The sequence below is a fragment of the Gadus chalcogrammus genome, chromosome 7, assembly GCF_026213295.1.
Source record: "Gadus chalcogrammus isolate NIFS_2021 chromosome 7, NIFS_Gcha_1.0, whole genome shotgun sequence".
NCBI lineage: Eukaryota > Metazoa > Chordata > Actinopteri > Gadiformes > Gadidae > Gadus > Gadus chalcogrammus.
The window spans coordinates 17,432,238-17,453,797 of NC_079418.1; the positions used below are offsets into that span (position 1 = coordinate 17,432,238).

Below are 21,560 nucleotides of genomic sequence, written 5' to 3' on the forward strand. Positions count from 1 at the left end.
CAGTCCGATACAACCTTTAACACAAAATAAATCTACAACCCCACGTTGTAAAAATTTATAGATTTAAGTATTTCATCCTGAAAAGCACTTGCATTCACATTCCTTATGAAATGTAGTCATTGATGTTGAACAAAAAATGTGTATGCAGATTAGAAAACATTTTTGCATCTGTTTTTACCAACAATACAAACTACATTTAAAAAGTCCCAAATGTTTTATTTCCTTAGTATCATTTCACCTTGTTCATATTAAAATCACCAGCAATGTATTACTTTTATATAGTCTTTAATATACAAGTATCAATAAGTATGATTAAAAGATAACAATGGCTTTGTTATGTCTGTGTTAAAGAATTTCCCATATCCTATTATATTAAAATATTTCTTATATACGGACTGTTTTCAAACAGAGGCTTGATAATAAAATGTGACTTCCCATACAAGGCAATTACAGAATTTAATCACATTGGGAGTCTCATAAATTAAACAAAAACAAGACATCATCCGAGGCGATCTGAATCTCTAGAGAGAAAGAATGCACGTGTTTGAGACAGAAAAGGACAGATCTAAACCAAGTGCTGGGAGACAACTTTCCATTGCTTAATCAAACAATCAAGGCAGCGAAGACGGCTGTTTACATCTGTACGTACTTGGTCTCATCCCTCTCCTCCCCCAAACCTAACAAAGATTCCTTGAACACACGATTATAATGAGGAAATAAAAAGCACACTTGCCCTCCTTACAGGTAGAACCAGGGTGTACCACTCACAGACAAACAAGCACACTTGTGTCATAACAGTCTTTGAACGCCCAAATACTCTTTTATCATCCTCCTCCTCCTCCTCTTCTTCTTCTTCCACCTAGCTGCATTAGTCTGTATTAAGGAAAGACAACTGTGCTTCTGGAACAAAGTTACATCACACACCAACTGCTTTTTGAACAACGCCGGTACACAAGATTGTTCTTAGAGCATGAACACTGATTCACTTGACCATTTACAACCGGAGCCGTAATCATTATAATTATTATTTTTGATTTTAATTCTTGTCCCCACCCCACCCACCCCTTCTCCACAATTCATTATTCCAATGAGTGCGATGCGTTATGATCCACGTTATTCATCTCTCTGTAGGTGCTCAATCCATTAAACGTTATTTGGTTTCTTTGAATGAATGCTTGCGTTGGATCAGGTTGTTGAGTCACGTAGGAACGGTTGTCGTTGTGGTTGCTGAGCATTTTCATGGATCGGAGGAAAAGAAAGATGTGAGACTACAACTGGAGGTGGCGCAGGAGCTTACCCTGGAAACGAGCGCAGCCCTCGCCCTGCCAACGCACACGCACACACATACCACACACACGCACGCACGCACGCTCATGACACTCACACCACACATACGCAAGCACACACACACAGCCTCCGTGTCTTCCTGTGGCTCCGGCGAGAGTCTATTACTTGGAGATCTGCTGTTGGATGTGCAGCAGGAACTCGTAGTAGGACAGAGCCGACTCGGTCCGGTCCTCGATCATGTTTTGCATGAAGTCCCCCTTCTGCGGGCTGTCGTCCCTGAAGCCAGAGGAAACACAACCACAACTCAACAGACCCGCAGAGGGAAATAAGCGTATATTAACATCTCCTGTTGTATGGTGTTGCACTGAATTCCCCTTGGATGATTCATTTTTTTTTTTTTAAACAAAATTAACATTTTAACGTATTCTTCTTTCAGACACCCTTTCATAGAAGCATCTTCCTTATCAGTGCACTACAGTTACGATCTGCTTAGCACAGTAGTTCCCCTTTGAGGCGAACCGGCCAGCCGCCATGTGGATGGTCAACAGAACCTACCTGATGATATGGAGGCTCGGGTAGAAGGGCCTCTGCTCCCGGAGCCAGCCGATGAATGCCCTGGTTCTCTGTGACTCTGCCGTCTCCAGCTCGGGGAGCTGGTACTGGTGGGGGGAAAACAGAAGGAGAGGTGGGATGTGGGGAGAGTGGGTGTGTTATTTAGTGGTGCCTTTACGGAGGGCTTTCGAATACGAGTGCGTTGTTGTACCCTGAGGGAGGCTTTCTGCTGTGCAAGTATTGGTAGTAGCATATCTACTGAACCCACTCTCCTCCTTATACACGTTAATCAGAAAACGACCAACCACCAAAACAGAACCATTAAAACAGAGACTCTACAGCAGAAAAAACTGCTACAGAAGGGGAGAGTCATAAGAAGGGCTTGTAAATTATGTTGTTTACGTTAGTCAGTTAAGATTACTCAAGCAGGAAGACTTTTTTTAGAATGAATTGCAAATTTTCGTACCATGTTCTGAGGCAAGGCAGCATAGTCCGGTACGCCCAAGACCTGAGTGAGGAAGGAGGGGTTGCAGCTCCTTCCTACCCATAGATGCATCACCTATAAAGGACAGGGAATGGTCCGAAAGTCAAAACATTTACAGTAAAAACATCTCATATAATGGATCGGAGAACGTCTTGGGCTATCGGTTGACAGGAGGACATGGACCTGTAGTCTGGGGGGAATCAGAATAAATCATGTGTATATCTCAACCATATTGATGAGAAATTCAGTTTTAGAGACGTTTGGTGTACATCTTCATTGACGGAGGCACCCCATGTTAACCTGAATAAATATCCACATCAGCCCAAGGCCTGATGTGTCTGGAGGCTGGGGAGCGGGCCTCTACTCACCGATCCAGCGTCCATGAGGAAGGCCCCTTCCCGACACAGCTTCTCCACAGAGAGCTGCAGCTCCCGGGGCTGTGGGATGGTGCGCTCGCTGATGTTCAGAGCACCCTGGCCGCAATAAAGAGAGGGCGAGAGACAGGGGAGGCGGAGAGAGAGAAAATTAAGCCGGTGAGATGGCCGTGACATTAAGATAACAAGGGGCATTGGATTCCGTCTGAAGGAAATCAAGACCCTGGCCCCGAGGAAATGTATATATTCTTGAAAACACAGTATTTTACCCTCTCTCCAGAAGGTTTTCAGTCACTATAATAACAGCAAGCGGTTTTGTTCAAACACCTTCTGAAATTCTGGTGGTCGTGTTGCCATCACACCAAGTGTTTTATGTTTGAGGACGAATGCTGTGGCTTCCTCACAGGCCAGGGATCCTTTGTGCAGATGGAGGGCTCACCTGGTCTGAGAGGTCATCCACGCGGTAGAGGGTGGGATGGATCATCAGCATGGCGTACACCAGGGGCTGGAACTTGAGCTGACACATGGAGAACACCCGGTCATCCAGCCTGGTGCTGGTGCCTGTCCTGAAGGCTTTCTGGAACACACACACACACACACACACACACACACACACACACACACACACACACACACACACACACACACACACACACACACACACACACACACACACACACACACACACACACACACACACACACACACACACACACACACACAGCCTTGTGAATTGATGTTTGTATTAAATATATACATGATGGGGAAACCAATGAATAGATTTGCTGACTCTGTGTTTGCATTTGTCAAACAAAGAGTAACACGGTGCCACTCTTCTAAATCCACCAGCCTTCTGCTGCATTCACATGGATTCAGGCAGCAAACATCCCCTTCTGGACCAAGGAAACAACACTAGATGGTCTGACGTAACGCCACGACGCGGCACGATAAGTTGCTATGGTGATGTAGTATATATATAGTAATATTACAACTTAGAGGGAATGCCGTCTATCCTTAATGTTAACAGAATTTTCTGTCGGCCTCTCCTTTTTCTACCGTCCTGCACTCGTCTATTAAAATGGTATCCAATTTCAAGTCTACCGCCCGTCTGAATCCATGAGAAAGGAGCATTAAGTCAAATCTTTTAAACCCATTCCCCCCCCCCCCCATCTAGGTTCCTTGTAATTTCCTCCTTTATTATTAGGGCTTATATGGTGCTGGGGTGGACATCAATTATGAAGTCCAACTTCAACCTCTATCGGGGAATGAAGTGCCACTATGATGTGGGGTGCATCCGAGAAGGCATGCTTCTGGATGTCTCTTCAAATCAAGAGCGTCGCTGTCAGCCTCTTCCTGGGTGAGGGGCTACCGGGGGGTGAGAGGCAGGGCAGCTACCTGTTTGAGCAGCGCGAGGACGTAGAGGGGGAAGAGGCGCAGGCAGGCGGGGGCCAGCAGGCCGGGCTGCTGGATGGTCAACGCGGCGTGGCGGTACGACGCCAGCGAGTCGATGGCCGCGTTGGTCATGGCGTCCCGGGCGTCGCCCAGACTCGCCGACACGGAGCGGTCCACAGCTAGAGCACAGAGCGATAGTATGGGGGAGGGGGGGAAAAAGAAAAAGAAGGAGAAAGAGAGAGAGAGCACAGAGAGACAGTAAGGAGAAAGCACGGAGAGAGTGAGTGAGAGAGAGAAAGGAGAGACAGTATGGAGAGACAGTATGGAGAGACAGTAAGGAGAAGGCACAGAGAGACATTAAGCAGAGAGCACAGGAGAATGGAGAGAGAGTATGGAGACAGTAAGGAGAGAGAGAGCACAGAGAGAGAGATTAATAAGAGGGAGAGAGAGTGCGGAGAGGACGAGAGAGTATGGAGGGGGAGAAGGAGTATAGATGTTAAACCCAGCTACAATAATAGTCCGCAGTCAACTCGTGTTACAGCCATTTAATTCCTCTCTCCACAGCATTAACATATCACGCCGCCACACCGGCGGTCAACTCCCACGGCACGCGCAAAAGTACATGCTGGCTGCGCGCTCACGAGTCACACCTTAAAAGCAATACAACTAAAAGAATACAGGCGCCAACAAATTAAACTTAACATAGAGAGAGAGATCTAGCGAGAGTATAGAGACAGGATATTGTCTCATTGACCCTTAATAACCGAGAAAAACAGGAAATCTATTTTCATCAAGGTTAATTTATCCCCCAAGAGGTTCCCAGGCATTGGATTGGCCTGTGGGGGCGGTTACTAGGCGACCTGAGCCAATCGCTGCCGACTATTAAAGGTAATGAAGGTCTTGGGAGTACTATGAAAAAACTTCAGTCATTATAGCATTAAGCCCAAGAACGTCTTCATAATAGATAGCTGGATCAACAGTAGATTGATCAACAGTTTGAATAGGCACTGAGGAAATGGTTCTATGAAGGAAAGGATTTAACCCCGTAAAGCACTGTGAGCACAACCCCGGTGGATACTCTTCTCCTTCAGACCAATAGGAGCTTCATGGAGGGAAAGGGGATTTCAAACTGGGCTTCTGCCACTGAGACACCACCAGCTATTTCCCCAAGCTTAAGTCACTCTTAACATTACGTCAGCATTAAGGGTCAGATTAAGGACTGGAGGCTAATACTATAATCCATAGAGTCACTGGTCTATCCGTCCAGCCCCTTCATGTGGTGTGCTACGTACCCATGCTAGCCAACAACCCGGTGACAGCCTGAACGTCCGCTCCAGCGAAGACATCGGTCAGGGAGTTGACCACGGGGAGACAGAGGGTGTGGACGCGGATCCTGCGCTCTCCTGGGGAGAAGGGAAGGGCCGTCAGATACAAGTCGTCTTTGGTCTTTCCTAAAAAACATTCTGTCTTTAAGATTTAGGGTCTATCATTTCTGTGTAATTGGTTAGAGATGCCTAAGCCATCTGTCAGCTATTAGGGAGTGAAATGCTCTGTGGGGACATCTGTTTTGAGTTGACAGCATTAGGCAATTTTAATTTTAGACCGCACAGGGCCTGTTTGTGACCAACTAGGGCAACACCTCCCTGATTGGTCCATCTGCCTGTCAATCACATGTGTTTGAACGCAACACTTCATGGTGGAGATAGATAAGGATAGAGGGAAGTAGTGGGCAGAGAGGGAGGAAGTGGGCAGAGAGGGAGGAAGTGGGCAGAGAGGGATAAGGTATCGCCCCCGTATGTGTAAACATACATAATCTTTCTGATCATAGTACAGTTCAACGATGGTCCTCTTTTGATCCCTCACCTTTGCTTGAGGTGTAGAGCAGCGCGGCCTGGAAGGACACCACCTGCATGTCCACCAGGTTCTCCTCGATGGACATCTGCACCGCGAAGCCCGCGTCCGGGTTCACGTTGGGCAGGGACAGCAGGTCCGTGGAACGCACAAAGAAGTTCCCATGGAAGGTGTGAATGGACAGACCTGGGAGAGAGAGGAGGGGACTTTACTTATTCATGGGAAATAAAGACAATATATCCCAAAAAGAGACTTATCCGAAGGGCGAATACACAAGACTGCACCGCAACACGTCTAGGATTAGGGCTTTGACTCTGAACTTCGTTATTCTAATATAATTAGAATATCAAAAAATAAATCAAAATTCGAACGAATATTAGGTAGCCCTTAATAATCGAACCTGTTATGGGCAGGCCAAGAGGGAGAGATGTCGGAGAACCCGACGCAGTCTATTCATAATATTGTAATGACCACGGAAGAGGCAGTGAATGAAGTATTGATTGATTGAAAAGTCAAAGCCCTATCTAGGATCTCAACAATTATAAAGGACGCAAAGTGTGAAGGCTGGAGATATGCAGCTTTTGGTGACCTGCAAATCTCTAGTACACTAAAACACTATTGGAATTCTTGAATTCTTCGCAAACCTATCCACCAATTAAAAGACAATAATGAACCAAGTGACTGGGAACACAGCTCTGCTGAAGACTAGGGGCAGGGTTTTGGTGGTGAAGAGGACCCCAGGCTGACCTTTGGTGCAGCGTATCCTCATCACGGCCTCGAAGCCGATCTTGCGGGTGAGGTACCGCTTGAGGTCCTTCTCGAAGCGCTCCACCTGGGCGGGGTTATGCTGGTGGTGGTAGGAGGGGTAGTAGTACACGCTTCCTGCAGAGTACCTGGATATGCATCCTGTAGGGAGGAGGGGAGCGTACGGGAGTTATATCATGATATCTGCTCAGATAATAACTTCATGTATTTGTATGGGCTGTTGTGCCTTTATGGACACGGTAAGCCAAGAGATGGGAAGGATAGGAAAGTGGGTTGAAGGAGACATGACATGTAGCATGAGACCGCGATGGGAACTGAAAGTCAGGTTGCTACCAGGTTAACACACTTCATACACAAGGACGTTTCTGTGGTGTATTGGTGCAGAATAACAAGACAACACACTGTAGCTGCACAGGATATACAGGACGGAAAATGACGATACATAAAAAAGAGACGTTATACAATACGAATCAATATGTTAACCAAAAAGATACAATATCTGTGAGTGTATGCATGAGGCTCACCTAGCGATGCCAGGTCACAATACTGAGCACTGAGGAGGAACAGGTCCACGGCCACCTGCTGGCCCGAGCAGTCCAGAGCCAGCTTCTTGTAGAAGTCTGTGGCGGGGGCTAAGTGCTGAATATCCTGTTCATACCGATGACAACACACAGCACAACTTTCTTTAAACCGTTTTAAAAGGTTCCACTGGTTAAAAGGGGCAAAGCTAATAAGAATAACGGCTTTACATTGGGTTTTTCCTCAGAAGCATTCTATAGGAACATGCATAATGTCCTTGCATGCGTGCGTTAACCTTCAATCAGTGCATATTGCATTTCAAAGCTTCTCTGTCCAGTGAGAGACCAAATAATTAGCAGTCTATCTTTTAATAGGGAAAAAAATTCTGCGAATCCCGTTAAATATGCAAGGTCTAGGAACTGTGGAATTTTAAGAAAAGTACAGCACGACAACATTTCAGATAATGAGCACATGACTCCCCATGCTCTATATTGGTTGACGAGCTGAACTCGACAACGCTGTCTCTAGAGGTTCGGTCTAGAAGACAACCTATCCCTCGTCGGTCTCGAATGAATGCAGTGCACATCTACGAGGTTGTCAACATCTGTCATACAACCGCTCCTGCCTGTGTAGAACATCTCTCTTTGCCTCATAACCCTCCACACCACCAGAACATCATACGATTCGAAGAGAATATCTTGCACACACAAGGCCTCAACTCCATGCTTGATGGGACATGCGCTACCAATGAATAGGCTAGAGCTGGCTCTAGGATGGCTCTTCTAGGCCTACAGCCATCTTCTGTAATACAGTAATATCTGTATGCCTCCAACAGCCAATCAGCACGACCACAAGGGCTCTGAGCCAATGCGAGCCTGCCATGTAAGCGGTAATGAGGTGGAAATATTCTGGTTTTTTTCAGAGCATGTTGCGTATCTAATATGCCTTTAGGCACAAATTGACTTATTCTTTCAGAAAGGTTACATATATTATAGCTCTAAAGGAGAGAATGCTAATAAAAAATGATCTACATTTTCTCTTGTGAAATAAATAACATACTAATAAAGTTGTATACACGGCAGACTTTGCTTTTAAGGCCACAATATTAGTGATGAGCTCTGGATTCAAACGCCAGCAGCAGAGAGACAGCATTTCAATCTCTGAAGGACAGCCACAGAATCATCACATGATGTACGCCCTATGTATCAGCTCTAGTTCTAGCTCTTTTTTACTTATAGAACTAGTTCAAAGAGAACTAATAACCTTGGACATCACTGCATTTATTGCAGAATAATTACCCTTTCAGTGAAAAGTACATCCTTCTCCATTATTGTAACATTTTGTGCAAAAACAATATGTTTTTATAATTCATATTATCACTTAGATGATAAATTACTTTATTGTATTTACTACTTAGTAGCTCCACTGTCGAGGAGCGCCTGGAGCACTTAAATTTCAGTGACTGCTACTCCATGTTTGTTGTGCATTTGGCTTTGAAAGAACTTTCCTTCGCTCCCTCTGCCATGAGCTGATTGGGTTCAGTGCTAGTGCAGGAGGGAAGTGCCCCGGCCCCACTCCCGTACCTTGGCAGAGGCTCGCTGGTTGGGGTCTTCCCTGGACTTGAGCGCCCCCACGCCCATGCTTGGTAGCTGGGTCTGGAAGACGGACACGCGGCCGCCGGTGGGCGACAGCAGCTTGAAGGCCGCCTGCAGCGCGGGGCCCAGGGCCGACTGGGTCTCCATGGTCTTCTCAAATATGTGGGGCAGACTCTTGAGCAGGTCCTGCACCAGCTGGGAACACAAGGGGGGAGTATGGTCCATTGGATGCGTTTCAATGAGGAGGAAAGGTTTCCTAATGGACATCGATGCTGACGAGGCTGCCAACACATCCACTCACAGTAACAATACTGGGGGGGATGGGGAATTTTTAACAGTCCACGTATCAAAGATGTTTCTTACCTCTTTGCATTCATTGAGGTTCACTAGAAGGCTGTCTGGCGTTGGTAAAAATATTTCTATTGGAAAGAGAAGGGTTATGTTCCCATTATGCGTTAAATTAAGATGAATGAACTGTGCAAAGGTAAAAATCATAAATAATATATTCCACAAATGTCAATAATAATATAGGATTCAGATTGCTGCAAGGGAAAACCTTATTGCATCCTCTTGATATTCTGAGCCCAGGTGAGGGTCCTAGGGACGTTCAAATGAGCTCTACTTTTGGCTAGGGATGGGCATTTGAAGGCATATCAATATTTGAATAATCAATAAAAAAAAAGAAATCGAGTAACCGTTTAAACGAACTATGAAAAAAAGAAAGAAAAGTGTAGCGCACTCATAATGTAGCCTGAAGGCTTCCGTGATCTGGTCTTCACTAAATAAATGAATTAGTTTTCCATATATTAGTCAAATAAATAAGGAAATCAAATCCAATTTCTTCAATTCATTGCGCATTTTAGAAGGAAAAAAACAAAATCAGTATGCTGAATCGAAACGAGTTGAAACGAAACCATACTTTTTTGACAAGAATATGAATGAACAGTATTGCACACCTAAGGCACAAACTGAAATTAGATTCAAGTAAATTTAAGCACAACAGCAAAAAGTATAAGTACTGGTGGGTTTGGATTTCAACAGAACTCCACTTGCAGCGCATGGGCTTGCCTCGCATTACCAATCTGGTCAAAATATTTCCACACTTCGCTTCTTTTGGTCGCCAATTCTTTTAGTGTGCGCACTGCCTGCAAGTTTAAACTATGTAATGCGCAAAGGCACAAAAATGTATCTAATGTATTGCAATTGTGTTTTTTCTTTCTTTCTACTTTACATATTTTAAATGGCGTTAGTATACACGTTTAACGAAAAATATAATATATATAGCTAATGAATAATATTTAAATAACTTCAGGCAAAAATTTAAAAATCTGCTTAAGTCGAATACCCACGTCATTTCGAATAATCGAATATTCGAATAACCCATCCCTACTTTTGGCACGGCAATAATTTGCCTTTGCTTTGCTAGCCTTAGCCTCTGCCTCACCTTCGATATCCGACACGATGAGCATCTGTGGCTGGGACAGCCCCTCCTGGAGGTTGTAGAAGTGGATGGTGCTGTCGAAGGTGATGAAGCCAACCTTAGTGCGCGTGTCGCCGGGGAGCCTGTGGCACAGAACATGTGGGCAGTGAACACAAGGGACACGAAATACAGAGCGAAGCCATCTCAGCTGGGAGGCTGGGAGCACTTTGAGCTTCAGCAAATAATCAATGGGGTCAGGGGGTTCTGCTTCTGATTTGAACACATATCAGCCCTCATTGTGCTTTAGGTAACCCCTTCTGGTGTTGTTGATTAAATTTACTTTGCGTTTCCTTTAACCCATTTAGGCCTAAAAAGCCTGCTAAAAAAGGCCTTTTTATGCCTAAGAACTTTTCTGCAAACCCCTTCTCAAAACCTGAGGGTTTTCAGAGCAATATTCAAAATTTGTCAACGCCTACTAAAACCTTAATTTCTCAGGCTCTATAGCAGATAAAAACATGAGGTAAAAGGCATTTGAGAGATTAATTCTTTGGCTGTCAAGTTGACTGACTTGCTCGGCCATAAACTTCAACTGCATATTTTAAAAAAATCATTAATCATTAAAAACATCAAGAACATTTTGAAAATCAATACAGATCTGCTTTTATTTCATACTTTTGAGGTACCAAAGTGACAAATGATAGACACTGAAACACAGATATAGAACAAAACCAAAACAAACCAGAGGGTTACTTCTTCTTTACCTAATAATTTCAATTTTAATCAATGTTAATTTTCTTTGTTGTATTATTTTGATGGATTAAAGCGTCTTGAGAAACCATATAATCATAACTTGGTGGTGAGTGTACAGATTAACAGAACAGTACAGTCTCAAGTCTAAACACAACTCATAATTTACTGTTGAGTGCTGCGGTAATGCTTTCCAAAGCATTACCGATATATCATTTAGGATATCATTTAAATCTGGTCCTGTGTCATCCTGCATAATTTCATTAAAATCCGAATTAATTACTTCGTCAATATCACTTTCCTCACTTGAATCAGCCATGACGGATCGCTTGCAGTGTTTCGAACCGAGACATTCTCCGCGTGTATGCTTATTTCGACCAATCACAGAGCATTTTATTAGTCGGTCAAAAATCCCTAATCATCTCGGTCACTCACCCCAAGAGTATTTCAGCCAATCACAGTGCATATTATTGGCCACGTGCCTCGGAAAAGACGACACCGCTCCATATGACACAGACGCGTTTGCCGGCATTAATGGTAAATACGCATTGATGCGTGATCCGGTCTTAAAGGTAAACACGCACACATGCATGATCCAGTCTGAATGGGTTAAAGGGCGCCACAGCGCATTGGGGCGGTACGTACGCGCTGATGTTGTCCAGCAGCGATTGGCAGACCACGTTGAGGTAGCCCGTCTCCACTGCGTTGTGGGACACATCCAGCACGAAGAGGTAAACGGCAGGCTGGGGGGGCCGCAGCTGGGAAGCAAATGCAAATCGATTACAAACAGCAAAACAACACAGTCCGAATCTTGGACTTCAGGTTTGAAGTCCCTTTTTATACTTCAGACACAGAATAATCTTTTAGACTCCAAGGTGGGACTTCACCAGTACTAAAATATAGTATTGATGATAATATAATACAATAAGAAACAGTTGGTGGTACCATGTATTCAGAGGGCGCTATGAACTCGATGGTGGCATTTTGGACCTCGGGTCGTTTCTGAGGCTCGCCGTAAGACCTGCTGATGGGGTTGTACATGAACTCCTCCGGCACTGACGACCAGACCAGAGGGAAAGGGAGAGACAGAGAGACATAGAGGATTAGCATGCACTGCTCTCCATTCACAGAGCTACCACACTATCCATTCTGAAACCGGCCCCGAGGCCATCATGACACTCATGGCTGATCATGTCATGTTAACATTAGATTAACAAAAAAATGATGTGAAACATCATTTGTATAATAATCTATTGTAACAGGCAGTTACAAATATAATTCAAGATTTATTAATCTACAAAACATAAATTATTTTTTTATTAAACAACGATTTAGATATTCTGGAAATTTACTTAAAATGATAAAGACAAAAAACTGAGTCAAAAGCAGACAGCCGTGTTCGGAGAGACTCAAAATAAATAAACGTTTCCACCTCCCAAAGAGAGTTCAGTCAGAAAAAAGCCAGAGGCACAGTGCATTCACCCTGGGTGTATTTTACACTGTTATTAATATTATTCTAGTTCTACAAATACAAGGCTTAATTCCCAATCAGTATGCTTTGGCTTTCAGTTTGAAACAAGGTAAAGGGGACTGTCGAGTAGGAGAGCTTTCCCCTCTTCCTGGCCGTTTGGTCTGTCACTAGGAGCCCTTCCCTCCAAGCCAGCCCTCCTCACCGTCATTGACCCGGAAGCAGAGGTTACACTTCCACCTCCTCTGGTCCAGGAAGGACACGAAGGGGTTGATGTAGGTCCTGCAGGAGCGGCAGCGCACGATGGTGCTGGACGTCACCACGGGGAGTTGCTTTAAGGGAGAGACGGACAACGTTAGAAATCAGCCCCTGGGTTGGCACTGATTTATTCAACAGGAACAATGGACAGTGGTTGACTGTCCCAGGGTTAGCTAGGTAGAAGCTAGACGGCAAATGGCACGGTTATACATCTTCAGACAAGCCATCAAAAACACTGGGGCTAATAATGAAGAGGGTTAGGCAACATTAGTACATTTCTTTTCTATTTAATCCTGCTGAGGAAGTAGTTAGATTCTACGTATATCCATTTCACTAGCAAGGGGGGGGAGAGATTGAGTGACCATGCAAAGTCTGAAGAATCCCTTCTCAAAGCACCTGACAGCCTGACATTAAACATTGATCATTTCTTAAATCTTGGTTTACAATAACTTTGTGTTCATATGAAACAACAGTCCCAGAAGTCTCCTACATTAAATGAAGCCAGATAGATGGGTTTTTATTGAAGCCACCACCGACTGAGACCCTGTGGATAGGGTTAGGTCACAGGCTATCCGGATTAGAAAGAACCAGAGACCAGAGTTACCGAGAGGTCTTTGAACGGGTGGAGGAGCAGACCCAGGGGCAGCTTGGCTTTGTTCAACAGGCTCTGCGTCTGAGGGATGCTGGACAAGGTGCATCGGAAAACTCTGTGAAACGGAGGGGAGGAGGGAGACGGGAAGGAAGGAGAGGGAGAGAAGTCGTTAACTCTTCGGTTTGCCTTCATTTCAGATATCTGCCGTTATATATACTCTAACTGGCATGTCACAAGGCTTTCCTAACCACATCGCAACTAAAAACATAATACAGTATGTGTAGTAGTTTATAAAAGTGAATCTTAAGTTGGTAAATTACGATTTTAAAACACTAACAGGTTCCATGTTTAACAATAATGAACGAAGTCATGAATAAAACATGTGCTTGCACTGAAGCAAAATAGCCTAAGAGGTGAAGTTGGGGTGCTGTGAATGTAACCAGCAGGGGGTCTTACTCTGGGTTACAGTTGACCTTCTGCAGGTCCTGGGGCAGGGGGGGCGTGGGGGCGGGGATGGGTCCGGCGGGCAGCAGGTTCCTCTCCTGCAGGAGGTTGACCACCCTCAGGGCCTCGGGCGTGTTGCCCTGCAGGCTCAGAGAGGCCAGGGAGGAGCTCATCTGTGCCGGGCCGGGCCCACCTGGTGGCTGCAACACACACACACACACACACACACACACACACACACACACACACACACACACACACACACACACACACACACACACACACACACACACACACACACACACACACACACACACACACACACACACAGAGAGAAAGATTAGCGAGCTACAGCAAGTGTGGAACGGATATAAAAGAGTCACACCTGCGTGAACCTCAAATGAGGCAATCTCGGGCCTTGATTTAAAAGTAGAAATTTTTCCTTAAATCCATCACATATGATGGAACGCTTCTCAATGCTGGTGAATATATGGATGGAGGGGCGTTTTCTTGTTTCTTGCTCCAATCAAAGCTCCGCCAGCTTTACCCAGCAGTGGATGGGTGAACCTCAACCACAGCGTTATGTAAAAGATCAGAGACGGAAATAAAGAGCATTGGTTCAGTGAGCGTTGGTTTCAGTGAGGAAGTCCTCAGACAGACCATAACTCATAAGTCTACAGTAGTAAGTACTACATGACCATGCAGTCTGCACTTTTGAAACTCACACACTTTTGTGAAACCTTAAAATCATTTAAAAAGCAGCAAATCAAAGACCTATAGGGCTCATCTTTGACGGTAAAGAAAAGCCTTTGGGTCATTGAGACATAACGACCACATCCTGACGGGAGGCTCCGGTCACCTGCTGGTAGAGCTGGGGCTGCGGGGGGTATTGCGACGGGGCCGTCTGCATGGGAGGGTGCATTGGGGGCGCGGCGCCCTGGGACGCGGGCGTGTTATTGTACCCTGGAGGGAGGGACGGGTAGTGGCCCAGGTGTCTGCCGGGGGGGCCGGACTGAGGAGCGCCGGCTGGGACAGGGAGAGAGAAGAGGGAGCTCCGGCTCATTTACATGGTTCCATTTTGTGTCATAATACACCTTTACTAAAAAAGACAACGCTCAGAGCCAAACCACGAAGAAAATATGACCAGTTAATCTGGCCTTTTTCTTATGCTTTTCATCAATAACAAAAAATTATGTAAGAAATGATAGATATTTAATGTTATTTCATAAGATGCATTGCCATATGCATGTCTGTAAATGTACAGACATGCAACGTCAGTAGGACAACATTAATCTGGAGGATTGGAGATACGTGTTCTGCCATTAGTTCATGTAACCTGACACAATCCGATATTTTAATTCAGACAAACAAATAACAAACATGGAACACAGAACAACAATACTTGTTTCTGTTGGCACTACAACTTCCGAACAAAGCCTTGTATCACTGTCTGGCGGCAACACTTACCCATTTTGTTCTCCAGATGATTAAAGGCGTATGGAGCCTGGTGGCCATTGCCGGCTGAAGGGCCTGCGACAACGACACAACAACACTGTGAAATAACCATCTCTGACACACCATCGCTACCACAGCAGCTAGCCACAACACACCAGAGGGGACGTCAGCAACAAGGGAGACTGGGTTATATATTCGGAATGAACATCAGATGACGTAGGAAATGAATGACACCACATTCTGACACAGGATGACTGGGATGGGTTTGTCTTTGGAGCGCTTTCTTGGATGTGCGTCTTGTCATCACATGGTACGTGACTGGCCAATCCTGGTTCCAAAGCAAAGGCTCCGAACCCTTTCACGTTTCGAGTTGTACACTAGAGTTATCCAATATAGATCAGTTGTTGATCATTTCAAATCAATGTTTGAATGACTGGCTGGTAGGCGAGCTATGCTCAAAGCGTGTTGACCTTGCAGCTAGTGATGAACGGATCAGGTTTTTAAAGATGAAAATGATCGCAGATAAAGGTTATTATTATTATTCACATATTCCATTATAACTTACCCTTCATTAAACCTATTAACATATTATGGTAGATAATCAAAATTATTTAATAATAATGAGATAAATAGTTTTGTATTTATTATTATAATTAAGCTTTTCATATCAATTTGATTTGCATTCTAGGAACAAAAATAGCAAATTGAGAGATCAATTAACTGTTAATAAACAAAGTTTGGAGCAAAGATTATTACTTTCTGTATCCCTGAGTATTTAAATTGACTCCCAGGTGTGAAAATAGTGTAAGCATTGAAACAATGTGTTTAAATAAAGCTGATACAATATTTGTACATAATTACGCTAATTATTCTATAACAGCCTGAGGTGGTCAATAGTCAATAATTATCCACAGAACAACAATAGTGTGGCTTACTTTCCAACCATATTAATAATTAAGCCAAAGAATAGCAATTGTTGAGCGCTGAATGCAGCACTCAACTAATCACCAGCATGCAAAGGAAGCGATGGATATATTCTGCATATTTAAGAACTAAGAAATTATAATGGAGCTACTTTCAAGCAACATACTGACTCTCTGTGAAATCCGTGCCTATGAAAGAACCTGGGTCCAAGGCTTCACTCTCTCGTTGAATTATATATTTTATCACTGGGATATTCAGACGACATTTTAACTAGCCTTCTACCCACAGTCACCTAATAGGCATAGAGGTTAAAAAGAAATCCCTTAAAATAATTAAAACTTTAGAATACACTACAAACAAATATCCGGATGATCGAATATTCGGGCCCTGCCCTACCTGAATGGGTTAGCCAACACAAGTGGGGACTTTACCGATGGAGATGTGGAGATCTGCCTCAATACCCCATGATACTTGAATTAATCTGTGGGGCTAAGCCCATGAACCACAACAAAGACGACAAACAAATGTACCTTTAGAAAGAGGAATACAGAATGATAATGAAAATATGCATTCCGAGGTACATGGAAGGGTAGCATGCAAAGGGGAGGGTTCGACTACACCAGGACCACTACGAATGCTAGTGAGTGACGGACTGAGACGGACTACACCAGACCTGGACACTCAATGTCCCCCTGCTCGCTGGGGGGCTCAGTGCTCGCTGCACTCCCCTCGCACTGAGCTGGCATGGAAAGGAAGGAGAGGAGGCAGCAGTCAGAACCAGAGACGGGAGGCAGGTCAGGCCACACACTGCTCCTCACCCCCAACTGACCCCATTGCATGGTGGGTGAGGTTGAGGCCATGCGACAGAGTGCCGGTAGAAATGCATGTGTGCAGTCTGCACTCACACTTTCCCAATGGGTGTAATAAAGTTTCAAGTTGTATGACGTGAAAATATTTCAGTTTTAGCATTACATAATTCAGAGCAATTATGACGAATACAATTACATACATACATTGTTTTTGGTACAACTACAACAACCAATTAAGACCTCAACATTGGATCACTTTCCTGTAATCAATACAGATGGAAAACGTTGACAAATTATAACACAGATATATTAAAACTCGAAAGGGGTACACACTTACCCTCGGCCTTGGGGGGTGGAGGGGTAGCATTGCCCATAGGTGGGGGTCCCATAGGAGGCATGGCGTGTCCAGTGGGCAGGGCCCTGTAGGGGGCACTGGCTGGTTGATATGGATGGGGGGCCATGGGGGGGGGAGTTGAAGCATTTCCTGGTAATGAACAAATATATATATTCAATTCCTTCCTTATACAGTGCCCCACCCACCCACCACCACACACCCACACATGGCCGGTTTGCGTTTTGAATCGGGTGAAAGAAGGGCTAGGCCATAAAAGCTGGATCTGAACACAAAAAGCATCTTGTCAAAATAACGGCAAGACGGTAATTTAGATCAGCTGGTTTAACAGGGCGGTTGTGTATCGTGGTGACATCGTAATTAGGAGGCCGTGTTGTAACATGAATCTGAACTTGAGATTCTGTGAACTGGTGTCAGCAGCATGCGGTGTTGACACCTCTTGGTATGAGAGGAGTGGTCCTTCCTTCTTTAAAGACTACACCAGCAATGGCAGGACTCCAGCTGCTTATCTCTGCTGAGGGCAAAAGGCCCTTTAAAAAAGGAAGCATGGAGCTTGTAAAACACTTGATTCACAACTTTCCCAGTATGCAAATTGGTTGTTGGCTCCGAGGAAAAAACAAAACAAGGCCAAATATTTGTGAATTTGGTCATTCTAAGCAGTTCTTCCGTGGTTGGATTTCCATCAGTCTTCCATGGATAGAAATGCATAGGGAGAATATCAGTATTTTGCCCAAAAGAAAGATAGCCGATACAGCAATCACCACATACAATCAAGATAGGGCATGAGAGAGTTTAAGGCCCGCTCAGCCACTCTGGAGGCACAAAGGTCAATGTCCAGGGCCAACAGGAAAGCAATCAGGCTGCTGGACCTCAATCGGCAGCATGACGTGGCAAGTAGACTGCCGCACCAAAAGCAGATGACCTTGAAAGTGTAGTACTACAACTGATATTGCCACAACGCTCAGTTAAAACATACATGCATGTGTGTACATGTAAATAATACAACATGCTGCTAGTAAGGAGCCACGCAAGTAGCTAGCGCTGCTTAGCTGCTTTCGTGTTACCAGAAAGAGTATCCAAAGTTGACTCTGGGATACATAGAGGATTACTCATAAGCAGCATTACCCCCCCCCCCCCCACCCCTGGCTTTTACATTACCTGGCTGAGTGTATCCGTGGAGGGGGACAGGCCCCGGTCCGGAGCCAGGCGCAGTGCTGTGCGGGACGGGAGCTAGTGGTGTGGGTGCATACCCCGCCGATGAGGAGGGCGACGGCTGGGGAGGGGGTAGTGTAGCCGCTGGGTTCATCGGCCCAACGTGGTTACCCACCGGGCCGGACGGGGGTGCCCTCATGGCTCCGTGTGGTGCTGCGGCCGGGGGGGCAGCGGCGCCGTACTGCCAGGCAGGGGACGGCGACTGCTGCGGCGGCTGGTTTGGGTAGTAGTTGTGCGACATGGCAGCAGGAGGTGGAGGAGTAGCCTGCGCGTGGGGCATCCTGGGAGCGGGGCTGCTGGACTGCGGGGGGGTGAGCGTTGGTGGCGGACCTCCCATTGGGGGTCTGGTCAACGGGGGCTGGCCTGGAGGAGGATGGTATGAACTGACGGGTGCAGCCGGCTGGTAGGGACCCGCTTGGGGGCCAGGCTGGAAGGCCCCAGCAGGGGGCCCGGGCTGGTAGGCACCAGCAGGGGGCCCGGGCTGGTAAGGGCCTGCTGGGGGGCCTGGCTGGTAAGGACCAGAATTGTAGAGTCCAGCTCCAGGGGCCACTGGGCCCTTGGTCGGCATTGGACTGTATGGCGCTTGGGAACCGATGTTGAAGCCCATTCCTGGGTTCTGGGAAGGACCTTTAAAATAGAGGGAAACAATAGAGGCTGGTTAGAAGAACTAGCATCAACTACTTTACGTGAAATCGACTAGACACGTCAACAACTCTCAATCTAACTAATAGATGGAACGTTTTCCCAACTGTGGGCAGAGAGACAAATGATTTTTCCAAGAAAAGAAAATAAGAGTAACGGAATAGTTTAATATTCTTTTAAGAGCCATTACCTATGTAAAAAAATGGATATGCAGGAATAATCTAGACGTTATTGCTTTCCAGGGAAGGAAAATGGCTAGGAAAACCTCTTCATGGTCTAGTTGTCCAGTACTAAACAGTACTAAACTACAGTGCTGCTACACGGGATGCATTGAATGTTTTCTGTATGTTTTGTATGAAAAGCAAAGAATCAATCAGATGCCAATACATGCCAATAAAATATAAAGATCTGCTGAAGCTAGACTTATGTGAGAAAGCTATGTTGTTGGGTGCTGTATGAGGGTTTGATATCGGACCCGTGTTTTCAACTACAGGTCCACATGAGCTGGTTCCTGATGTCAACATGCATGTATTTTGCATGGAAAATAGGTAGAAAAAAGGTATTAGAGTGGGAGAAAAAATTGGGCCTATGATTTAATTATTCCAAGTAATTTAAAGGGAAGCATGAAGTTATATAAAAAAACAATTAATACTTACAGGAAATAATTTCAAAGATAACCACATATGGTAGCGTATTGGTGGTGGATGTTATATGATAGCTTCTTTAATAAGGCTAAAGACGCCTTTTTCAACTTAACCTCAAGTCGTTGGTTTTGAGAGTTAGTTTCTACTCTGACGTGTTTGATTTAAATTGATCAGAGTACAAAGGACAGCAATAACGCAGCTGTTTAATAGACTTATGTGTGGCGGAGAGATAAGAATATAAGTGATATGAGTGGCTAATTGCGAGATGATTAGTCAACAGAGACTCTGGTTAAATTACAAATAGTCTCAAACTGCTAACTGTTATAGAAATGCCAACATTCCTGCCGGCATTGCTTGAAAACACCGAAAAGCAATGATTTAGACATTGACCCTAAAGTCGTTCGTGATATCAATTAAAAAAATATATAGAACCAAATAGGGATGTGGCAGGAGCTCCGAAATGAACAAGGTTATGGTTGAGTAACGATAACGTTATTTGGCATACAACACATCTGGATCTCCCCAATGTGCCACATATACAGTGAAAAGTTAAATTGAATCCCGCCCAGGGAGTTATATTCCAATTATATCTGTAAGAAATTAGTGGAACTCACGGCATAATTATTAAATGGATTTGATGTTTTTAACTTAGGGAAGTGTCATTAATAAAAGAAGGGCTATTATCTCAATCTCATTATCTTTATTAAACGAAATAACGTACAGAAACAAATTAGTATGGGTGTACGTATCGATTGCTTCCTAAGAAAATTTACAATGGAATGTGTCGCTGACAGTCCTAATCAAGTAGATAAGCCCCACCATCACTAACAACAACCACAAACTAGGCAACGTTAACACTGATTCAATATTTTCTGACATCGGGTAGTTAAACATCAACATTAACCCAACATGTTCCGTATTGCCAACTTCAGTAAAAGAAGCTTACGGACCACAAGAAAAAACATTAAATTAGGAAGTCACGTCAAGTTTGACACACTTCATACTAAGGTTAGCGGAGTTAGCTTGCCCCCATAAGCGACCCGACTAGCTAACAGAGGGGCAGATGTGCTTCATATGTTCACCATCACCACTTACCGTTTGCATAGGTCTGCCCTGTCCCGTTACGAGAGTTGAACCCCGTACTTGACATCTTGAAATAGACACCGGGATCACAATTAGAGAATCTTAATGCGAACGACTAGCGTTAGCTTGCGCCTCCGGCTAACAGTGTAGCCGAATTAACGCAAACCGGGTGACAGCAGGACGTCTAATTAAAGTGCTGGCTTTGTTGACGTCCTGTGATAACTTACTAAATAAACTCCCTGACTAGTTAGACATCACAGGGTGACGAGGAGAGCCATTGCCCGTTAGAGTATAAACGTAGGCCTCGGATAGATAATCGTGTAAAACACTTCTCTCCTTCCACAGGAAGTCGGGATGGTCTGGCAGGATCAACGTATTCCCCGGGCATGCGCAGTACTTACACGTGGCACTTCCTCTGGTGTCTCTGTGTTTTCAGTGTACTGGAAACCAAAAAACAGAACCACAGTCACAAGTGTTCTTTTTCAAATGTGGGGACCCGTTTGATGTTACTGAATTCAGCTGACATTTCAATGCTGAAGTATGAACCATTAGCTGAACCAAGCCCACAGGTGATGAACACGGCTGGTTATAGAAGAAAAAGGTACAGGTGTGACGGTGAAGCCACTTTACGTCTGGCTTTATAGCTAATGATATCACCTCTTATGTAACAAAAGTGATAGATGTATTAAAA

General features: G+C 44.8%; 1 protein-coding gene across 2 annotated transcripts; it reads right to left on the reverse strand.

The window, feature by feature from the left end:
- Positions 1–1,068: 1,068 nt before the first annotated feature.
- Positions 1,069–21,265, reverse strand: sec24a (SEC24 homolog A, COPII coat complex component). Of its 2 annotated transcripts, none has more exons than XM_056593476.1 (23): positions 20,882–21,265; positions 18,447–19,127; positions 17,274–17,420; positions 15,216–15,278; positions 14,608–14,774; positions 13,761–13,948; positions 13,317–13,419; positions 12,660–12,786; positions 11,932–12,041; positions 11,632–11,744; positions 10,264–10,382; positions 9,183–9,238; positions 8,808–9,014; positions 7,230–7,353; positions 6,688–6,846; positions 5,953–6,126; positions 5,382–5,492; positions 4,093–4,268; positions 3,137–3,274; positions 2,692–2,796; positions 2,306–2,398; positions 1,843–1,946; positions 1,069–1,563 (listed from the first exon to the last, which is right to left on the reverse strand). In XM_056593476.1, exons 1-23 carry the CDS (start codon positions 20,934–20,936, stop codon positions 1,449–1,451), a joined length of 3,435 nt encoding a protein of 1,144 aa, XP_056449451.1. In that variant the 5' UTR covers positions 20,937–21,265; the 3' UTR covers positions 1,069–1,448. The 2 variants fall into 2 exon arrangements, with proteins under 2 accessions (XP_056449451.1, XP_056449450.1); XM_056593475.1 differs by having other exon boundaries at positions 13,308–13,419.
- Between the last annotated feature and the right edge of the window lie 295 nt (positions 21,266–21,560).